This window comes from Stegastes partitus, unplaced genomic scaffold (assembly GCF_000690725.1).
Source record: "Stegastes partitus isolate 25-593 unplaced genomic scaffold, Stegastes_partitus-1.0.2 Scaffold1435, whole genome shotgun sequence".
Classification (NCBI taxonomy): domain Eukaryota; kingdom Metazoa; phylum Chordata; class Actinopteri; family Pomacentridae; genus Stegastes; species Stegastes partitus.
The window spans coordinates 54217-72476 of NW_007579166.1; the positions used below are offsets into that span (position 1 = coordinate 54217).

The window sequence follows — 18260 nt, forward strand, 5'->3', positions numbered from 1 at the left end:
AAGTCGTGTGGTCCTGCTTAGCACAGATAAATACAGCTCAACAGAACCTCAGCCGGTTCTGGAGGGTATTCTGACCGATTAGTACTATTTCCAATTCATTAAAACTTCCTTTTAAGGATAAAATGTTAATGTTCAGTGCAGATATATAAAATCGAAGCATAATTCTTTTGCACAAAAGAGTGAAAAAAGCTTTGTAGTCATACTTTATATAAATACGACACAGAGTCAAAATGTTGTAGCAAGAAAGTGAAAAGTGGAGGCAATGTGGATTTTTGAAAATGGAGGATTTGTTTGTTGGTTATTGTGATTAATTTACAAACTGTCCATAGAGTTTCCAGTAAGTCCATAAAGTGTTACGTGAGTGGGCGTAAAGGTTCTCTAGAAAGGTGGACCTCCCCCTCAGCTTTCATTCTGATCTGAGTCAAGACGGATCAGGTCAAAGGATGAGTCGATAGGATGATGAATCTGACATCTGATGTCAGCTCTCAGCACAGATTTGAGGATTCAGTGCTTCACACATTAACTGGATAAGAACTAGAAACCGGAACAAGGCAGACGCTGTGATCTGGGTGTTAATCTGATTTCCTACACAGCCCTCAGCAGAGAAACCAAACTTTCTGTTCAATAATAAAATTAAATCTCTTCATAGATGCTTACTGCTAAATAAGAACTTTTTCTCCCACAATTTGCAAAAAGGAACGCTCCTGTATCTGAGGTCATAAGTGATGCTAACCATTCAATGCAGAACGACATTTATAAAAAATCTAAATATACAACACAGTTAATGGAGGTAACAGGGGTCGGCGATGCGTCAGTGCTAACCGTAGTTTACTCTCTTATTCTGTTTACAGAGATATATGCCGAACTTCAAAAGGTCAGATTATTATTACATGTATTCTGTATGTTTGTTCCAACACGTCACTGAAGGTGTGACGCTTATATTCAAAACCAAGACTCAATGTTTTTAATGGCAAAAGAAAGACTAATCCTAGTGCATCTTTCTATCATGCAAATACTTTAAAATGTTGGAATTACAAACAGAATATATAATAATAATAATAACTGACAGGTGATGCTAGTGGATGTTACTGTCATGGTTACGCGGCTAACGATGGTCATAAACACACGTGTGCATCTGTTTTAACACGGCTGGTATGTGAGCCATTTCTATGCTTTGATTTTTAAACGGCAGCAGATAAAGTTCTGCATTTAAGACACCAGTTGGGTTTGGATATGATTTAGTCGAGCAGTAAGGCTTGCGGCGTCATGCGATGTTGGAAAAGGTTTTAAACGTGTGTCTTTGTGGACCGATGGAGGCACTGAGGAGTCTGCAGCGTATCGGAGGTAACGTGGAACTACTGCTCATTGATTCCCTTCCCTATCAATGGCAAACATCACTTCATCGGCTGTCAAGACCTGCTGGGCAGAGCGGCGCTGCAACGCGAAGCATCATCGTTACTCTCAATCCCTCAATTAACAAACGCCTACTGACAAGGCTGCGTGAGAAGGAAGTCTCTTGGCGGTTTGGTTGGAGGTGGAAGCTGCAGAAACGGCAAAAAAAAGAAAAAAGAGAAAAAATATCAACAGTTTAAGGGTGTGTTATGAGCTTTTGATCAAATATATATGTCATATGCTAATTGTCTGAGTTGCAGATGTAGTTCATGAAGAAAACACCTTCACCTCCTTCTACAGATGTCTGTCCACTCTGGTGGCTTTGTTTAGCCTCCACCGCACCAGAGGAAGGAATACAAACTGAAATTCATTTTGGGAGCTCAAAGCATCCAATTTTTCATTAGAATTGAACAAATTCAACGTCCCAGTGACTGAGGACGCTCCACACTGTCAGCAGCGATCGCTCTGACAGCCACGTTTTAAATGAACACGTCTAACTATGTTTGTGGATCTGATGCCTGGATGATGCCATGCCAGGGTTTTTTAAACGTCGTTTTTCCAACCAGACAAGAACGTTAAAGACTAATACTGGACAATTATGATTCATCCTTTCTACGGTTTCTGTGCAGGACAACTTTGGTACAGTTAAGGTTGATATCCAACTGGCAGCAGGTCTGTAAGAGAACACAGCTCAACCTCCCCACCGCTACCTTCTGCCTCTCAACGTACAGCACATACCTGCTGGATGTAAAGCGAGGTGTGGAACCCCCCAAATCAAATCCAAACTATGTGCACGGCTAGACACGGCACTACGGTAGTGTTGTTGGTGAGTCTTGGGCATCAGGGTTTTAGGATCCTCACCCCCGAGCAGCTAAAACCTCAGCCCAACACATTTAACTGTAGTTAAGAAAATATTGGTTTACAAACTTCAACACCAACACGTCGACCTTAAGAGAGTGAGCTGAGCTGATACGACTAAAAGGTGTTTCTGAAAACACCCGAGGTCATCAATAAGTGATGCAGTTTATCTTATTGCATCTTATCTTTAATCTGTCTTTTATTTTCTGTTTGTTCAAAAGTTTTTCGAGACAAACGGGATGAAACCGATTTGCATGAAACAGTCTAGACATCATGCAAATGAGGAGGAGCTTCGAGCTCAGTGGGCCTCATCGGAAACGTCTCCAAACGTGGCGTTCTGCTCTCATGCACGGCCACAATGGCAGCACACAAAGAGGGCAGGTAGAGACTGTTTGACCGATGCAATGGGTTATTGTTGACGGCGGGATGGCAACGGACTGATGGCAGCATTATCTGAGGATGCTCACTGGCTGGTCATCGTAACACCACCACATACTTGCTTTTCTGAAACATTCGGCTAACGTAGCGCTTCTGCTGGTGTTGCTGCAGTTCGCTTTATATTCATATTTCCTTTTCAAAATCCCATTGTTAACGGTGGGTTTGCCTCTATAATGCAGCACAGTGCTAATGACAGCTGTGTCCATGTAACTGTCAAATGGATCTGATGCAAACTTTTGAAATGTTTAAAAAAAAAAAAGAAAATGAGGCGTGTTTCCATGAGCTAACAAACTGCAGTCTGGTCTACAGGATGCACGGCTGTAACAACCAGAGTAGAAGAAGCTGAAAGTAAAAGCAGTTGTTTGCTAGTCACCAAAAAACAAACAAACAAACAACCTAAAAGAGAAAAATGCAAAGAGGTCCGAGGAGTTGTTCTTAAGGCCCAGGTTCTGATGATTCTTTCATTTCAGCTGGTATCACACAGGTTTCATGCTATTCCAACACATTGGCCCAATCCCATGATCCTCCCTGAGGCTTAAACACTAAACCCTCCGAGACTTAACCCACGTCGCGGCCGCAGTGGGTCGTTCATGTGGGTTTCAAATGGTATAAAAAGGAGGAACGGGACGCAGTGCATCATCGTTTAAGATCAAGTGAATCTGGACTCGTGTTTTATTCGCAGTTTGATCGGCGTTGGGGACTCGTTTCAAAGTGTGGTGACTTGTGAGATAAATCCTCACCGCATCAGAACTAGTTTGAAAAATGGGTTTCCATCTCCTCTTATGTACATTTACTCTTTTCCAAAAACATCAAGAAGCCCCTCAGACCAGCGTAAAAACTTTTTTGCAAAGTTTTTTTTGTCCAAACTGTAAATAAAAACACGTCTGATGTTGTAATTATACTGTTCTCTCTCAGCCCTCAAATGACTTTTCTGAGGTCTCCAAAAATACATACAGCCGTAAATAAAAGTTTACATTGACTGTATGTTTATCACGGCAGTTTTGAGTTTCCGCTACAACTCCAAGAGCAACTTAATCAAACTTTCTCGGTAGCAGGACGTCTGAACTTCTTACGTGATTACGACTGTCTCCAGCTGCTGACTTCTCTGAGCCGATTGAAATAAGGTCCATTTGATGCATTCATTAGCGTCAGCCACAAGCACCACAGTGGGAAAGTCAGACTACAGATCCATCACGACAGTCACTTGGAGCCACGTCAAAGAAGCTTCAGATCCAAAATCAACTGGACAAACAAGTATCACTGTCAGGAAGAACATGTCAAGTAACCTGCTGCCGAAAGACAGATGGTCAGAACTCAACCAAGAATCACCAAACAGCAAGTCTGCAATGAACTAGAACCTGCTGGAACACAGTCAAGCGTGTTTTACATCACCATGGGCTGAGAGGCTGCTATGCCAGACAGAAGCCCTTCCTCCACCTTAAAGCTCGACTGAAGTTTGCTGCTGGTCACACAGACGAAGAAAAGCCCTACAGGAGGAACCTCCTGTAGCCAGCCGAAACAAAAACTTAACTATTTGACCACAATGACCATAAATATGTTTGGAGGAGAGAAGGTGATGCCCTGAACCCCGATAACACCAAACCTACCGTCCAGTGTGATGGTGGTGGTATCGTAGCCTGGAGTGATTTAGTGCCAATGAAGGTTAATGGAACAATGAAGGAGCAGGAGGAGGATTATCTCCACATGAATCATCAGCTAGAAGGTTGAGTTATGGATGTGGTTGAGTGTTTAACAACAAATAGGAGAGAAACAGCTAAATCAGGCTAGGATTAAGGGTATCGGCTGGTCCCCTAAAGTCCTGACTTAAACCCCATCAAGAAGAAGAATAAAGTCTAGATCAGAACAAATTTTGTGAATTCTTGAATGAACAACTAAAGCCGACTAGGAGCAGCCCTGACGAGGATCTTTTCAGATCGCTCCACACAGAGGGAAGAGTTGCATTTTTGTGTGTCATGGTTCAGATTTTAACTTGTTCACTCTGATACAAAGGATGCTGCATGTTTGGTGCTGAGACATGAAGGGGGGATGATAGCCCTTGCTGCCAGCTCACTCTCTCTGATGGTCTACACCGGTGAGGTTTGTGGGATGGACATTTTTACGTTATCTCAACACTCTACACTAATATTTGGCACGTAGCAGCCATATTGGTTTGTGTTTAGTGGATTTGATCTGGGGTGGGGATGACCAACAGTTCTACCAACTACCTGCTCCTTACTTCCTACTCAGCACCTTCGTCATAATTTGGGTGAACCTCATTATTTCTACGTGTTTTAGTTCTATTGTTTACTACTGATCTGATGAACTGATTCTGATCCTGTTAAAAGAAAAGAGGAGATGCTGGTCCTTTAAAATCCTTCTGCAACTAAAGAAAACAACAAAGGTCAGCTGGGACAACATCATGAAGTGTTTCACGACATACACATGTAAGATCTGCACACTGAGACCGATCTGCTGTAAAGCACTGCGGTTCAGTAAAGACAAGTCACAGCAGTCTGACTACTGATGTCATTCATTTATGTGAAAGTTCTCCAATGCACAAAAGACTAAATTATGTTTAAACTGGCACAGCTATGACTGTCACTGCTCAATAATGCCCACACTGCTGTAGTTTTTACTTTGGCTGAAGACGACAGCTTGTGATGCAACTAAAGATCAATACTCTCGTCTTCATGTGACGTCTTTTCTCTCCGGAAATCAGGAGTTGGGAGACGTAGAACCTATGAATTTGGAAGAGTATACGGAGGCATTGTCCTGCTATTTTAGGAACATTATGGCGGTGGAGACTTGCCAATTTGTCATTAAAAAGCTTGTTATGCCAACAGTAGCCGTCAGGAAGCTGATTAGGGCGACTGCAGTGAGGAGGTGTGTTGCTGTCTGCTGCTGACAGTCCAGATCATCATGTGTGTCCTGCAGGGTTAGCGTCTGGTCATGTTATCGTATTAAACGGTTAGAAATATCTTCATACGTGTATTCCTGGAGTCTGGTTTGGTTGTCTATCTGCTGGTGTGGATTTGTAACCCCACGTGTGTGTCAGTGTGTTTGAGTGCAAGTGTGCCAAGCGCAGTACATACTGGGTCACTGAAAAGCTTGGTGGAAGCGGGGCAGTGTGGTGGGTGTGCTCAGGTTGGATATGAAGGAGGAGGGGAGCCCTTGAAGTGGACTCTCTGCAGCTTCTGAACCTGTAGGGGCCTGGGGGGGCAGCTGGACAAGAGGTGTGGGCTCTTCATTGGGTGGAAAGGTGATACCCTGTCCCCCGCTACCTCCTACCTGATTGTATGGAGGCCCATTGAGTGGCAGGAAGTTGAAAAGCTGTGAGAAGTCCATTAGAGATGAAGATGAGGCCAGAGAGTCGCCCACAGTGACTGCCACTGAGGTGGACATTTTTGACAGGGACACCTCCTCGCCTGCTTCCTCCAGCACACCAACTTGAGGCACCAACTCAAGTTTGGAGGAGGAAAGTTGGGGTTCTTGGGCTGCAGAGGACGAGGAAGGCATGCTGCTCTGCAGCTCCATCAGGTAGGTCTCCAAGTCTCCCTTAAGATTCTGCTCCCGCTCCTGTGAGGAGACCGTGTATGAGGTATAGTTGGAGCCCAGAGGATACTTTAAAGAAAACGGGTGTGTGGAGGTGGGGAAGGGCTCTGTGTCCAGGATGGGGCCTGTGTACATGTTGAGCTGGTGTGGCCTTGGTGTCAGCATCCCTGGGAGCTCACCCTTGATGCTCCCAGATGCCAAGTCATAGACAATGGGCTCCAGCGAATCCGCTGGCTCTGTTTTTACTCTCAGCAGCTCCCGGGCGTGGCTCTTTTTCACGTGACGTGTCAGGTGGTCCTTCCTACCGAAGCGCTGGGCACAGTACTGACAAAGGAAGTCCTTGCGTCCAGTGTGCACCACCATGTGGCGCCGCACATCTTTCCGGGTGTAAAATCGTCGCTCGCAATGTTCACAGCGATGCTTTTTTTCTTTGGTCCCGCCAGAGGACTTGCCAGCATGTGTTTTGAGGTGTTCCAGCAGAACCCCAGTGCTGGGAAATGGCTGCAGGCACACTTGGCAGGTGAGGTCTCCACTGTTGGCGGCATGCAGGGCAAGGTGGCGTTTGAAACCCAACTTGGTGTTGTAGCTCTTGCCACACTCCTGGCAGGTGAAAGCCTCCTTGTGTGGGTCGTGAGTGTGTAGATGATTCTTTAAGTGATCCTTGCGGTGGAACATTTTCTCACAGTATGAACACTTGTGGTTTTTTTCTGGCGAGTGAGTTGCCATATGCCTTGGAACACAGATACATTCTATGAGCACTCAGAATTGTTGCAATCAGGTTTAAAGTTGGCATGCTTTACACATAAACACAAGAGCTGAAAACTAGTAGGCATCAACACATCATTCTGATTACTACACATCACTATGTTACCAAAAGTGCAAAGAGATAAGCAACATGCGGCAGCCTGCTATGAACTGCTGCTTGTCTGTACCGTAGCAGCTTGTATTTGGAGACGAAAGCCTTGGTACAGTCAGGGTGGGAGCAGCGGTAAGGTCTTTCTCCTGTGTGTGAGTACGAGTGCACCTTCAACTTCTCCAGACTGTTGAAAGCTTTCTGACACTCCTGGCAAGGGAAGTTCTTCTTCGGCTTCCCTTCTGCTCTTCTGCGCCTCCCCGTGAACGGTGCGAGCTTGGCTTTCTCCAGGACGTGGTCACGGTGGTCCTGGGTTCCCGTGGCCATGGCACCCTAAGGCAGACCAGCTACACTGACGGGGGCACGATGCCCGACTAGGACTGTTGCAGTTGTTTTATCCAGTTTTATGTGTTCAACACCGCCCGGACTCAGGGCTCTGAGAGAGACAGAGAGACAGAGAGATCATCAGAAAGGTTTAATAAACAAACACTTTTGAATTAATCTGGCTTTCTCTGGGCTGCCTGTTGTCACTGGTGATCCTACCAATGGTGGCTGTTCTCAATGCAACACGAGTTCAGATGATGGCGACTGCATTGGTGCAGCAGTCGTGATGCTCTGAGAGCACACAACTAGAGTTTAAAGCTACACATACACCAGAAATGAAGCCAAACAATAGCCATCATTAGCTAGAAATACATTTGGTATTTTCAGAATGCTCACAGTCTCAGAGTAGTTCTGCTTTAACGTGATGATGAATCGGGCGGCGCTCCAACAGTCAACCAGACATTAGCTGATGATTGATGAGGAGTCTTAGTTGACCGTGTTTTGATTGGTCGATTAGTCGTAGTAAAAACGTAAACTCCACAGGAAGTGAAATCACTCGATCAGTCACGGACAGAAATGCTCCTTTACATGCTGTAGTCCGTGTAGGAGCTGGATAGTAATGTCATATGTCGGCCAGGAAATCCAAAACGTGGGATCGTTTTAAAGGACGACTCCAAGGAGACGAACAAACTCATGGTCCAGTCTCATAACACACACCCAGCGTGCTCCCATGTGCAGCAGGACACACAGAGAGGGCAGGTACAGAACCAGACCGGCCCAGTAAACACTGACTGGTGGCTCATATAGTGTCTGTGGTGGCTTATGGAGGACACCACAGCGCTCGCTGGTCAACCTGAGGCCACTGTGTGTCCAGGCTTATTAAGAAGATGTTCAGGCTCCTTGCTTTTTTTTCCCAACACATTCAGAATATTTAGCCTACAACCTTTGTCGGTGTTGCTGCGGTGCACATTGTGCATGTGCTTGTAATATGTATATTTTAAAGACTCATGACTCATGCTGCAGTTATGTATTTCTCTGCAATACAGCGCTCACAACCTTAGACTGCTCAGAACATTCTCTCTCAGTCCAGGAACTCCAATAATTTCCTGATGCCCCCCAAAGGATCTATACTCAGGTAATTAAACTAATATCATAAACGTGTGACAACCGATTGACTCGCGGACAGAAATCATGATGACGGTGAATCTTTGGTTTGGAGCAACCGTAGTGATGAACCGAAATCGTTTGTTGAAATCTGTAATTGTCGTTTTAGTTCTTTTTTTTCCTTGATATGTTCTTAAAAAGCCAAAAACACTGTTGTCTGTCTGCTGTGCATTTACACCCTGATCCAGCCTCATTCCTTAAACAGTCTAACATAGTTACAGAACTGTACCAGTACTTTTTGAATGTTTCCCATTTACTAAAAAATACCAGCAGGTTTAATGGTTGTTCTGGTTGGTCTCACATTCTGTGGTCACCAAGATGAAGCTATGAGACAAAGTCCAGTATCGGGAAGAGAAACAGCAACTGAACCGGTGCACGACCCGACAACGAGACGAGCCGCCGTCCTGAAGACAGCAAGAGGTCGACGTTTTCATCGAGGCAGCAGGTAATGCTCACTGACAGAACTCTGTGACTCCATTTCCTGTAACTGCTTTACAAAAAATAATCGACTTCTAATGTATTAAAGCAACAGGAACCTTATGCATCAACAGGAGTTTCACAGTGACACACTTTTAACTGAACTGAACACCCTAAGATTCAATGTTTGGCCGATAAAGATCATTACTGCAGCAGTTTTCATAAAATTATGCTCAACCAGCACCCACACCGAGTTAGGGGAATCAGCTTTATCTCTACAATCAACAGTATTTTTATTTACTCGTCTGAACCAACTGAAACTGTCCAGGTCCGTTAAGGGAGACGAGGTGAACTGAAAAATTTAAATTAAGTCACCAAACATTAAACCAAAATTAAAATGAAATCAACCAAAGAAGGGTTGAGTTTAAATCACACACGATATCACGCTGACGTTATCGCCAGTATTATGACGTCAACCCAACCAATAAAAATAATGTTTGCAGTTTGAGAAGTTTATTTCAATCTGTGGATTTATTTTATTTTATTTTTTACATGCATTTATTTAAGTGCTGGGAACCAATAATACTGACGATTGAGTGTAATTGTCCCTGACGGCGTTCTAATATATGGATTTCAGAAAACATAATTAAAGACACTATGGAAGGTCATCATTTAAAAACGACGTCAACATTCTTCTCCAGCGTTATTAAGACGACCAGCTTTCTCTAGATTCAACAACAGAGTCTGAGCATTCTAGACACAACCAGAAAACAGTTTTTTGTGCTTTATGTTGCACAGATAGATAAAATAAGTAAAAAGAAAGTGAATCAAGACATTTCAGCAGCTGCGTGACCAACACACACACATCCCAACATCTCCACATGGTTGTAAGGAGTTAAACACAAAGCAGAGATCTTACAGTCTGACAGCAGGAGCAAGTGGTTGGATTTATCCAGAACACTCGTTTATCTACTCAGACATGGCTGTGAGCTACCATCCAGCCTGATCTTTGGTTTCAGCCCAAGGACACACGTGGGACGTGAACAAGAGGAGGCGGAGATCAAAACAACAACCCCAAGATCTCCATCTGGAGTCACATCTACCCAAGACAGGCAAGACATGAGGGTAAATATTAAAATGAATAATCTTAACTTCAGAGCACGCTGCTCTACCGACCTGCTTGCTCACCGTGAATTTAATTGGAAAGTGGTTTTCATTATTGTTTATGAACACGTAGAACCAACAGAGACCAGAACCAACAGCTACTGGACCAACATCCAGTTCTGGTGAGTTTAACCAGTCAGCACCACACAGCTGCTTATTAGAGGGACAACGATGAATCAATTTATCGATTAGTTGTCAACTAATTAATCAAATATTCCAACAATCGATGAATCAGTTTGAGTCTAAACTCTGTGGTTTCAGCTTCTTCAGTGTGAATTCTTTCTGGTTTCTTTCCTCTGTGACGGTAAACTGAAGATCTTTGGAGACATTTGAGGAAACTCTGATCCACATTTTTAAACATATATTTCTGAAAAAATGTTAATAATGAAATCACTAAATAATCAAATAATATTTGCAGGTCTTTAGTAGTTTATTGTCTAAGACTGATTATCAGATACTTGGATGAAATTCCTTCACAGTTGTGCTTCGTTGTCTTCCACTGAGTTTAATGTGCAGCAATTTGAATTATAGGAAAGTCAGAAGAAATAAAGTTGTTATGGAATAAACTAGCACGAGTCATGACGTCCACTGTTATGGATTGATTGTGAACGGATTCTTTTTAAGCTGAATTTCATCTTCTGTAGAGTTATTGGGAAACAATGGCTGCTTGAGAACGATGAAAAAACACTGAATCAGGATGTTTTGTTAAAGAGGCGACGGTGACAGCTGGACAGACATTAAACTAAAGTTTAGATGTATTCAGTGTTACTCTGTACCAGGTTATATTCTGTACTGGTAGCTCATGCAGAGGATGTTCTGCATGCTGGTAAAATGCTGGGATTGAGTTAATAAACACATTAATTGTCCATTTAATTTACATGATTCATAACACAGACACGTGTGGATAACACCGTAGATCTTAAGTTTATGTTAAGTTTTTGTTTATGATTTTTGTTTTTTTTAAATGGCTTAAATATACCAAAAAATAAAAATAAAAAAACACACGTGTTTGAATTACACTCATCTGATTCTGTGGTATTGCTGATATATTTATCCTGATTCACTTGATCATCAGGAAAACTTCCTCGAACTAATTCCTGCAGGTCGGTCAGACGAGGCTTTTAAAGGACGAGATGATGACAGAGGACTCCACGACCAGCTGATGGTTCACAGTACATCAGTGACCACACTGCAAGTAATCTGGGACCTGCCAAGATTTAAAATCTTATTTTTTGATACGACAGATAATTTGGCTTGTTTTAAAAGTTATTTTCTCATTTTTTAGTCCCTGATTTTACAGCATTAAAAATCCTATTTCAAGATTTGTTATCAAGTAAAATGTACTTGCTGCATGGACAGATCATTTCACTAGTTTTATATAATTTTCTTCTCATATTTAGTGTTTATATCTTATATTTGTGCTGCCCTTTTTTGCAGTGCACTTCATCCTGCTTCGTTCACAGTAATTTATTCTAAATAATCAGAGGTTAGAATTTTGACAAATCCAACTTTGACATATCAACAAAAATATCTTCAGCAAAAAGCTGAATGATTTCATTTTCATACCAACTCTTAATTAAATCATAATCACAACATATTTCAGAACGTTGTCTCAGTAAGAAGTCAGTGTTGTACCATTTGTAAGAATTCTTAGAACATTATTGTGATGACTACACTCAACATATTCTGCATATAATCTTCATTTTCACATTTAACTTTATGAGCTAAAGATTCAAACAAATAAAATAAGAGCGCACGAAAACTGAAAGTTGTAGCAGAATAACAGACAAAAATAAGTAAACGCATAAAAAACATTTATACAGAAATAAGCAAAGCAGAAGGCTCAGGATCAAAAGCAAAAACTTAATTATGTCCTCAAATAGCATCAGCTGATTGTAACAGGCCACAGCAAACGAATTTAGGTTTTACAAACATCCATGACTAATAATGGGAATACATTAATTTTTAATACAAATGTCAAGAATATTGTGAAAGCTTCACTTCCTAATGAGGATGAAGTTAGACCCTCACATGCACTCCCTCCATCTTCATTAAAACAGATTTAATTTTCTGCAGCCTGAAAAGCAGCAGTTTTATTTTTTAGCTTCAACAACATTTAAAGTCTCACATTTAGTCACAGCTGCTCTGGTGCTGCTCACACAGCAGCTCACATCCATTCACTCAGTCCAACTCATAGAACAGTTCTACACCTTATCTCTGGTTAAAGGTACCAAACAGAGACCTGAACCACCACTGACACACACTTCCTCCATACGGAACCGGGTCAGAACCAACAGCATCTCCCCAGCAGGTCTGCAGTGGAGGAGGCTCCAGCTCTCAGAGCTTCTGCACAGCGACAGGAGCAGATCAGCTAAATGTGAATTAGCGTGCAGAGAGCAACCTGCCCCACGCAGCAGATGTTCACCAGTGGAGCGTAAAACAACCAAACAAACAAACAGCAAACAAACAGCCGGGACGCAGGCGGACCACTCTGAAGCGTCGCCTAATTAGTTTGCCTCAACTTCTCCCTCCATTTTGCTGCCTTATTGACAAGCAATTTCATCTTTGTGTCCGGCGGCTGTGCAGCGAGCTCTCCTCCGTGGGTCCATACCTGCAGACACGGCGTGCAGAAGTGGACCCGTCCGAACCCACGGCAGCCGCCACACGGTTCATCTGGCATCTAGCGTAGATGCTTGATTCGATAAGGATGTGTTTACATGTGATGAAGTGTGTGTGTGTGTGTACGTGTGTATGTGTGTGTGTGTGTGTGTGTATGCGTGTGTGTGTGTGTATGCGTGTGTGTGTGAGGCACAAACGCGTGTGAAGGCAGGCGGCTGGAAAAGTGACATTACTTGTGAATTCAAGAGCGCCTGTTGCCGACGAACCGCATCGCACTGGCGCTGTTAATATTTAAAAAAATAAAAATAAAGTGAGGAGGCTGTGTTCAACTTTGCTCAACTTTCCTTTACTCTGCGGGTTCCTCAGATCTTTAATGTTCGTGGACACGCACCGTGACACTATATCACCAATGACATAATTTATTTCTGGAAACTAACAATACTCGTGCCCTCCCTTGGTTTTCTCAGTGCTTCTAAACTGGGTACTGATTAACACAAACTTTTTCCCCCGCTCACCCCTCTCTCATAATTTAAATAACCCCGATATTTTAATTCAAGAACTGAGTAACCGTTTCCTTAATTTACATCAAACTTACCCCGGACGCTTTAACATCCTTTCTGTTGAGTTTTTCTTGACTTTCAACTATTTTCCGAATTTTTAATAATTTTTTTCTCATATTTTTTGCTAGACGCGGCGGGCCTGAAAATTGTTTGCTTTCTCCTCTTTCGAGCAGCCATTGTGTATGCGCTGCGATGCAACCACACTTGGCCTTAGCCACGCCCACACGAAGTCCCGCCCACTCGCGCTTTTTGATCGGTATCGGGCGCCGCCGCTTTCACTTCGGCATCACGTACAGTCCCTTTGGATACAACTCACATTTCGGACTTATTGGATAAACTGTCAACCGCTCCTATTTATTTTTGTCTATTTTGCAAAGATAGGAAGACAAACATGTCGGTCTTTAAATCCTATTGGCTCGTTAGCTTGTCAGTCTGCGTGATTAGTTTTCGGGGCTTCCTATTGGCTCACGCCGCTGTCAGTCATCGGTGACGGTGTGGCTGATTTTCCTGGTGCGCTGTTGCAGCAGAGTTGTGCTCAGTATGACGGCTAAGGGTGAAGCTAGCGACTCGTGTAGCCTTCTGAGGAAGCTGTATGTACTTTATAGTAGTTTATAGCTGTCTCGCTAGCGTTTTGTAGACCTAACATGTCATTTTGAGCAAAGCAAGAGGCAATAATCGTGCCGGTTATTTGGGAGTTTTTAACCGGGATAACCTTCACGTGTGTGGATACGAGGCGGTTGCACGAGTCATTAGCCTCCCGCTGGATTAAAGGTAATAAAAGGTAAGTACGGACGTTTGTGTTCAGATCCATAAAAGTACAGAAGTGGCTCCAATGTCTGGTCACATTAATGAAGGTCAACCTGGTGGGTTAAAGGGCAGCAGCAGCAGCGTTACATGTACAGAGGAGCGACCCAAACTAAAAAACAAAAAGACCACTGGTGTCTAGAAATTAAGATATTACCTCCAAAAAATAAACTTTATTGTCATCTGACTTTCATTTGAAATTTAGAAGAGGTGTGGCCACCTGAATATTACAGCTTTAAATCATAAATATGTGTTATAATGAGCCCAGTTTCATTTAAAAGTTCATTTTTTTCTAATAACAAAGTGCAGAAATCAAACCTGACAGTCAGGATTTTAGTTTATTTCCCGGCTGGTTGAGCTGTACTGTATAGAATATAATATAATATGGAAAGGATTACAGTAAAACACGTCTTAATGTTTTCTTGTTTGAGGATGTAAATAATTAAAATAGGTTGAAACACAGCATGACAGAGGATTTGATGTAATGTTTGCAAAACGCATCATTTAACCCTCAGGTGTCAAGTTTAAAAAGTTACACAAAGATCCTGAAGGACAAAAATGTACATATATTATATATTAATATGATTGGCAACTTAGTGGAGTTTGATTTTTTAACCAACACACGTCTCCATCAGTACCACCAAATATTTGTATGATTTTAATCCTGTACATGCCTGTTTGTTTACATCATGTCACGTTAGTTTTTTAGGTTTTTTTAATGAAAAACTAACGTAGTATTGTCCATATATGAGCTAAGTGGAAGATTCTTCTTTTTCTTTTGCTGACAGTCAGATATGTCGATAGTTAGACACACTTAGGACAAACATTTCCTCATCAAAACAATAAAAAATGCTATAAATACTACATATTAGTATTACTTTTCTCTTTCAGTTAGCTAATTTTCTACCATCTAGTATCAGTCCAGGTCATAACCACCAAATATTCATTCATTTTTAAGATTCTAATCCTTGAAATGTTTGTCCACGTGACTCCACTGTTGTTGTTTTTATTGATTAGTTTGATTTTGATGCATTATTTCTAATAATAATAATCATCATCTGATAATTTGAACAGTATGAGCGCCTTATCTTCTATCACTCCTTCACACTTTCTACCATCTGATTTACCTTTTATTATTCTAGAAAAGAATAAAAATACAAGATCACTTTGAACAGATTTGTTTTTCAAAGCTGAAGGATTCATTGTCTGAGTCCTGCTGGTTGTCAGCAGCTGCCTGATCAGCTCCACAGCTTTTTATGAACTTTATCTTCATCTTTCTCGGCGGCGTATGAACCGACCAGCTCTGCTCAAAGCGATGTGTTTGTATAGTTTTGGCTCCAGAAGCACCAGAGTGAACTCACCGATGGTCTAAAAACTGCTAAACCAGATAAACCATCCTGCTGTAACTCGTATGCAGGAATATTCAGCACCTTTGAGGTTTCATATATGACATCCTGTCCCATCTGTAGGCTGTCTGAGTGCACATGTTCATGCCTGTGGGTTAAAAGTGTGAGTGTGTGATCTGCAGTACATATAAACTCTACATCTTAAAATGTACACAAACATAAACCCACACACACACACACACACACACACACACACACACACACACACACACGCCACACTCTGGCCTCCCAGCAAAGAAGATCTGCTGTCAGGAGCGACTCTAGATGTTGATGATGGTGAAGCCTTCTGTGACGTAGACGGCTTCCTTCACTCGTCTCTCAGACCTTCTGTCCTCTTTGTCCAGAAGATGAAAGTCCCTCCAGATACAGGTGGACCGCTGGGTCTGGTCCTGAGGAGCTGCTCTTCTGTGTTTGTGAAGCTGTCTCCTATGACCATGTCCTCCTCCAGTGTTGCTTTGCTTGTGTCTTGGTGTTTTATCCTTGGGGTGAACCAGTGGGTCTGAAGAGCACTGGTACCTTGTGTTTGAAGGAAATCCCTCTGGACTTCTAAGACTCAGCAGCTACACGTGGAACATCAGTGCTGTTCCTCCTTTTGTTGCTGCTTGTTTTGGGCTTCACATCTTTTTGTGGATTTGATGAAGGCCAAGTTAGGATAGCCACAGTTTTTCTAACATGTGTTCCTTCTGTTTGGCCTCTGTGCTGGTTCGTCCTCAGCCCGGTGCTTTCAGGTTCTGATGACCCCTGGTTTGGGAATGGAACAGCAGATGTTGGTCAGTGTGTGCAGGATCTGGTGGTAGCTCCACCTCAACATGCACAGCGCAGTCTGCTGGTTCTCCTCCATATCTTGTGGACTTGACGTTGCCGTCCACTGAGTTGATGCGTCCGTGAAGGCTTCTACTTCATGGGCTTAAGAGGACGTTGTTGGTGCTTTTCGCTTTCATTTGATAGGACAGTGTAGAAAAACAGATAAACCTGGGGCAAGGACTGGACTGGACTACAGCACATGGGTCGCCATCTGATCCGGTTGAGCCACCGGGGCGCCCAGAACTTCTTCAAGAACCTAAAAGAGAAGTCCAGTTGCTTTCTACTGAAGTACTGAGGGTTAAGCAGTAAATGTTCATCCTGTTGGACTGGTCAAGAGGTTCAGTCTTAAAGAATTAGAATATCATGAAAAGTTTTTCCTGTCAGTTATTTTAGAAAGCGATGAAGATTTTATCTATTCACTGCACGTAAAGTAAAATGTTTCAAGCATTTTTATTTTGTGTTTGAATAAATATGGCAAAAAGAATCATATCTAAATATTAGAATATTCCATTTTCAACCAGTATAAATACCACCCTGCATCTCTCGGTATCGTTCAGTACACACAGTCATGGGGAAGACTGCTGACCTCAGAGTTTATTGCTGAAACGACCGGCTTTAGGCAGAGTGCTGGACATTTCTAATATCAAGCCACTCTTAAACCAGAGTTGACGCTGGAGCTTCCTCATTTGGGCAAAGGAGAAAAAAAAGTGAACTTGAATTCAACTTTATGCAAGTTTGTGGACACGCAGCATCAGGCCTCGATAAGAAAAGAAAACGCTCTGTCTCCATCACTGTTCATCTGTTGGTCCCCCTGTTCTGGGTCAGACTGGCTGATTGGCTTCAATGTCATTTATTCATTTGTTTTAAAAGAAAAAGAAGAAAAAAAAAGGTTCATGAGGCCTCAAACATCGGGTCTGCAAGCATATTTAGCATTTTTTTTTAATGTGTCTCAGTTTTGGCCTTTTTCAGCTCATTTGATGATGATTTGATGATGATTTTTAGGTTGTTTTGTTTCTGATTTTGATCCTTGCGTGACTAGTTTTATCTCTAGTTGTGTCTTGTTTTGTTTGTTTGCATCTCAGTTGAATTATTTTGCGTTTAGTTTTTACAGTATTGTGTCCTGTTCGGATCAGTTTGTGGTCCTCTGGTCTCACTTTAAAGTCATTTTGTCTTGTTTTTGTCTCTTACTTGGGTTTTTTATGCAAAGTTTTACGTCCGTTTTGTTCATTTTGGATTTTCTATGATTGTTTTGTGTCTTGTATTGATCCTGTTATTTAAAAACATCACCTACTGATGGACTCTGGCTTTTAAAAATCTATTCTTAAATTGAACAGAGCTGTTGTGGGAATATTCTGCTGTATGAATGACTTCCTTTTATCGTGCACACACACACTCACAAAGACAAAAACATGAGCCTGGTTATGAGAAAAATCTGTGCCGAAGCTGAACCTGTTCTTTTCTCCATCAGATCCAAATGGACATAAAAGCACGAAGACTTCGGAACCAGGACATTAACCCGTGCATCGAGGTGAGCGTGCCGACCCGTTACACGCTGGTACATGCTGAGCTTCTGACCCTGTTCTAAGGTCGTATCTGCTTCTGTTTTTCAGGAAAGTGATGCCTCCCAGAAGTGTTTAGACGCCTACAACTACGACAAGAGCATGTGTTCGGCCTATTTCCAAAGATATAAGAACTGTAGGAAATACTGGGTGAGTGTGTTTTTTTATAGGATCAAAGAAACGAGAAAGCTGGCAGAGACGAAAACACAGTGTTATATCTGTGTATGGTATTTTGGATTGCTCACTACCAAAGGGACTCGGGCTTTAACCCCCAGTAGGTCCTTGTGGGATGGTTTTGACAGTAGAGCAGGCTGTCCGGTAGTTGTAGGGCTGCCAGTTGGACTCA

The 18260-nt window shown here is 42.4% G+C and overlaps 2 protein-coding genes across 3 annotated transcripts in view; one reads left to right on the forward strand and one right to left on the reverse strand.

The window, feature by feature from the left end:
- Positions 1 to 387: 387 nt before the first annotated feature.
- On the reverse strand, positions 388 to 13495 carry plag1 (pleiomorphic adenoma gene 1). The gene is made up of 4 exons (XM_008299581.1): positions 13377 to 13495; positions 7173 to 7529; positions 5781 to 6970; positions 388 to 1541 (listed from the first exon to the last, which is right to left on the reverse strand). Exons 2-3 carry the CDS (start codon positions 7418 to 7420, stop codon positions 5785 to 5787), a joined length of 1434 nt encoding a protein of 477 aa, XP_008297803.1. The 5' UTR covers positions 7421 to 7529; positions 13377 to 13495; the 3' UTR covers positions 388 to 1541; positions 5781 to 5784.
- Positions 13496 to 13874: 379 nt separating this feature from the next.
- Positions 13875 to 18260, forward strand: part of chchd7 (coiled-coil-helix-coiled-coil-helix domain containing 7) — a 6123-nt gene continuing 1737 nt past the window's right edge. The window contains exons 1-3 of one of the 2 annotated variants that reach the window (XM_008299582.1): positions 13875 to 14122; positions 17824 to 17883; positions 17966 to 18064. In XM_008299582.1, the coding sequence (XP_008297804.1) occupies positions 17830 to 17883; positions 17966 to 18064 (153 nt within the window). In that variant the 5' untranslated portion in view covers positions 13875 to 14122; positions 17824 to 17829. The remainder of the gene's footprint in view (positions 14123 to 17823; positions 17884 to 17965; positions 18065 to 18260) is intronic. The other variant, XM_008299583.1, reaches the window with a different exon arrangement.

What these genes read in the sequence shown, in the direction of transcription:
- plag1 (XM_008299581.1), bottom strand. Translation starts at nt 7,420, where the DNA reads ATGGCCACGGGAACCCAGGACCACCGTGACCACGTCCTGGAGAAAGCC. An exon ending in TCCAAATACAAGCTGCTACG is followed by an intron (nt 6,971 to 7,172) that starts GTACAGACAAGC and finishes CTGTGTTCCAAG; the next exon opens with GCATATGGCAACTCACTCGC.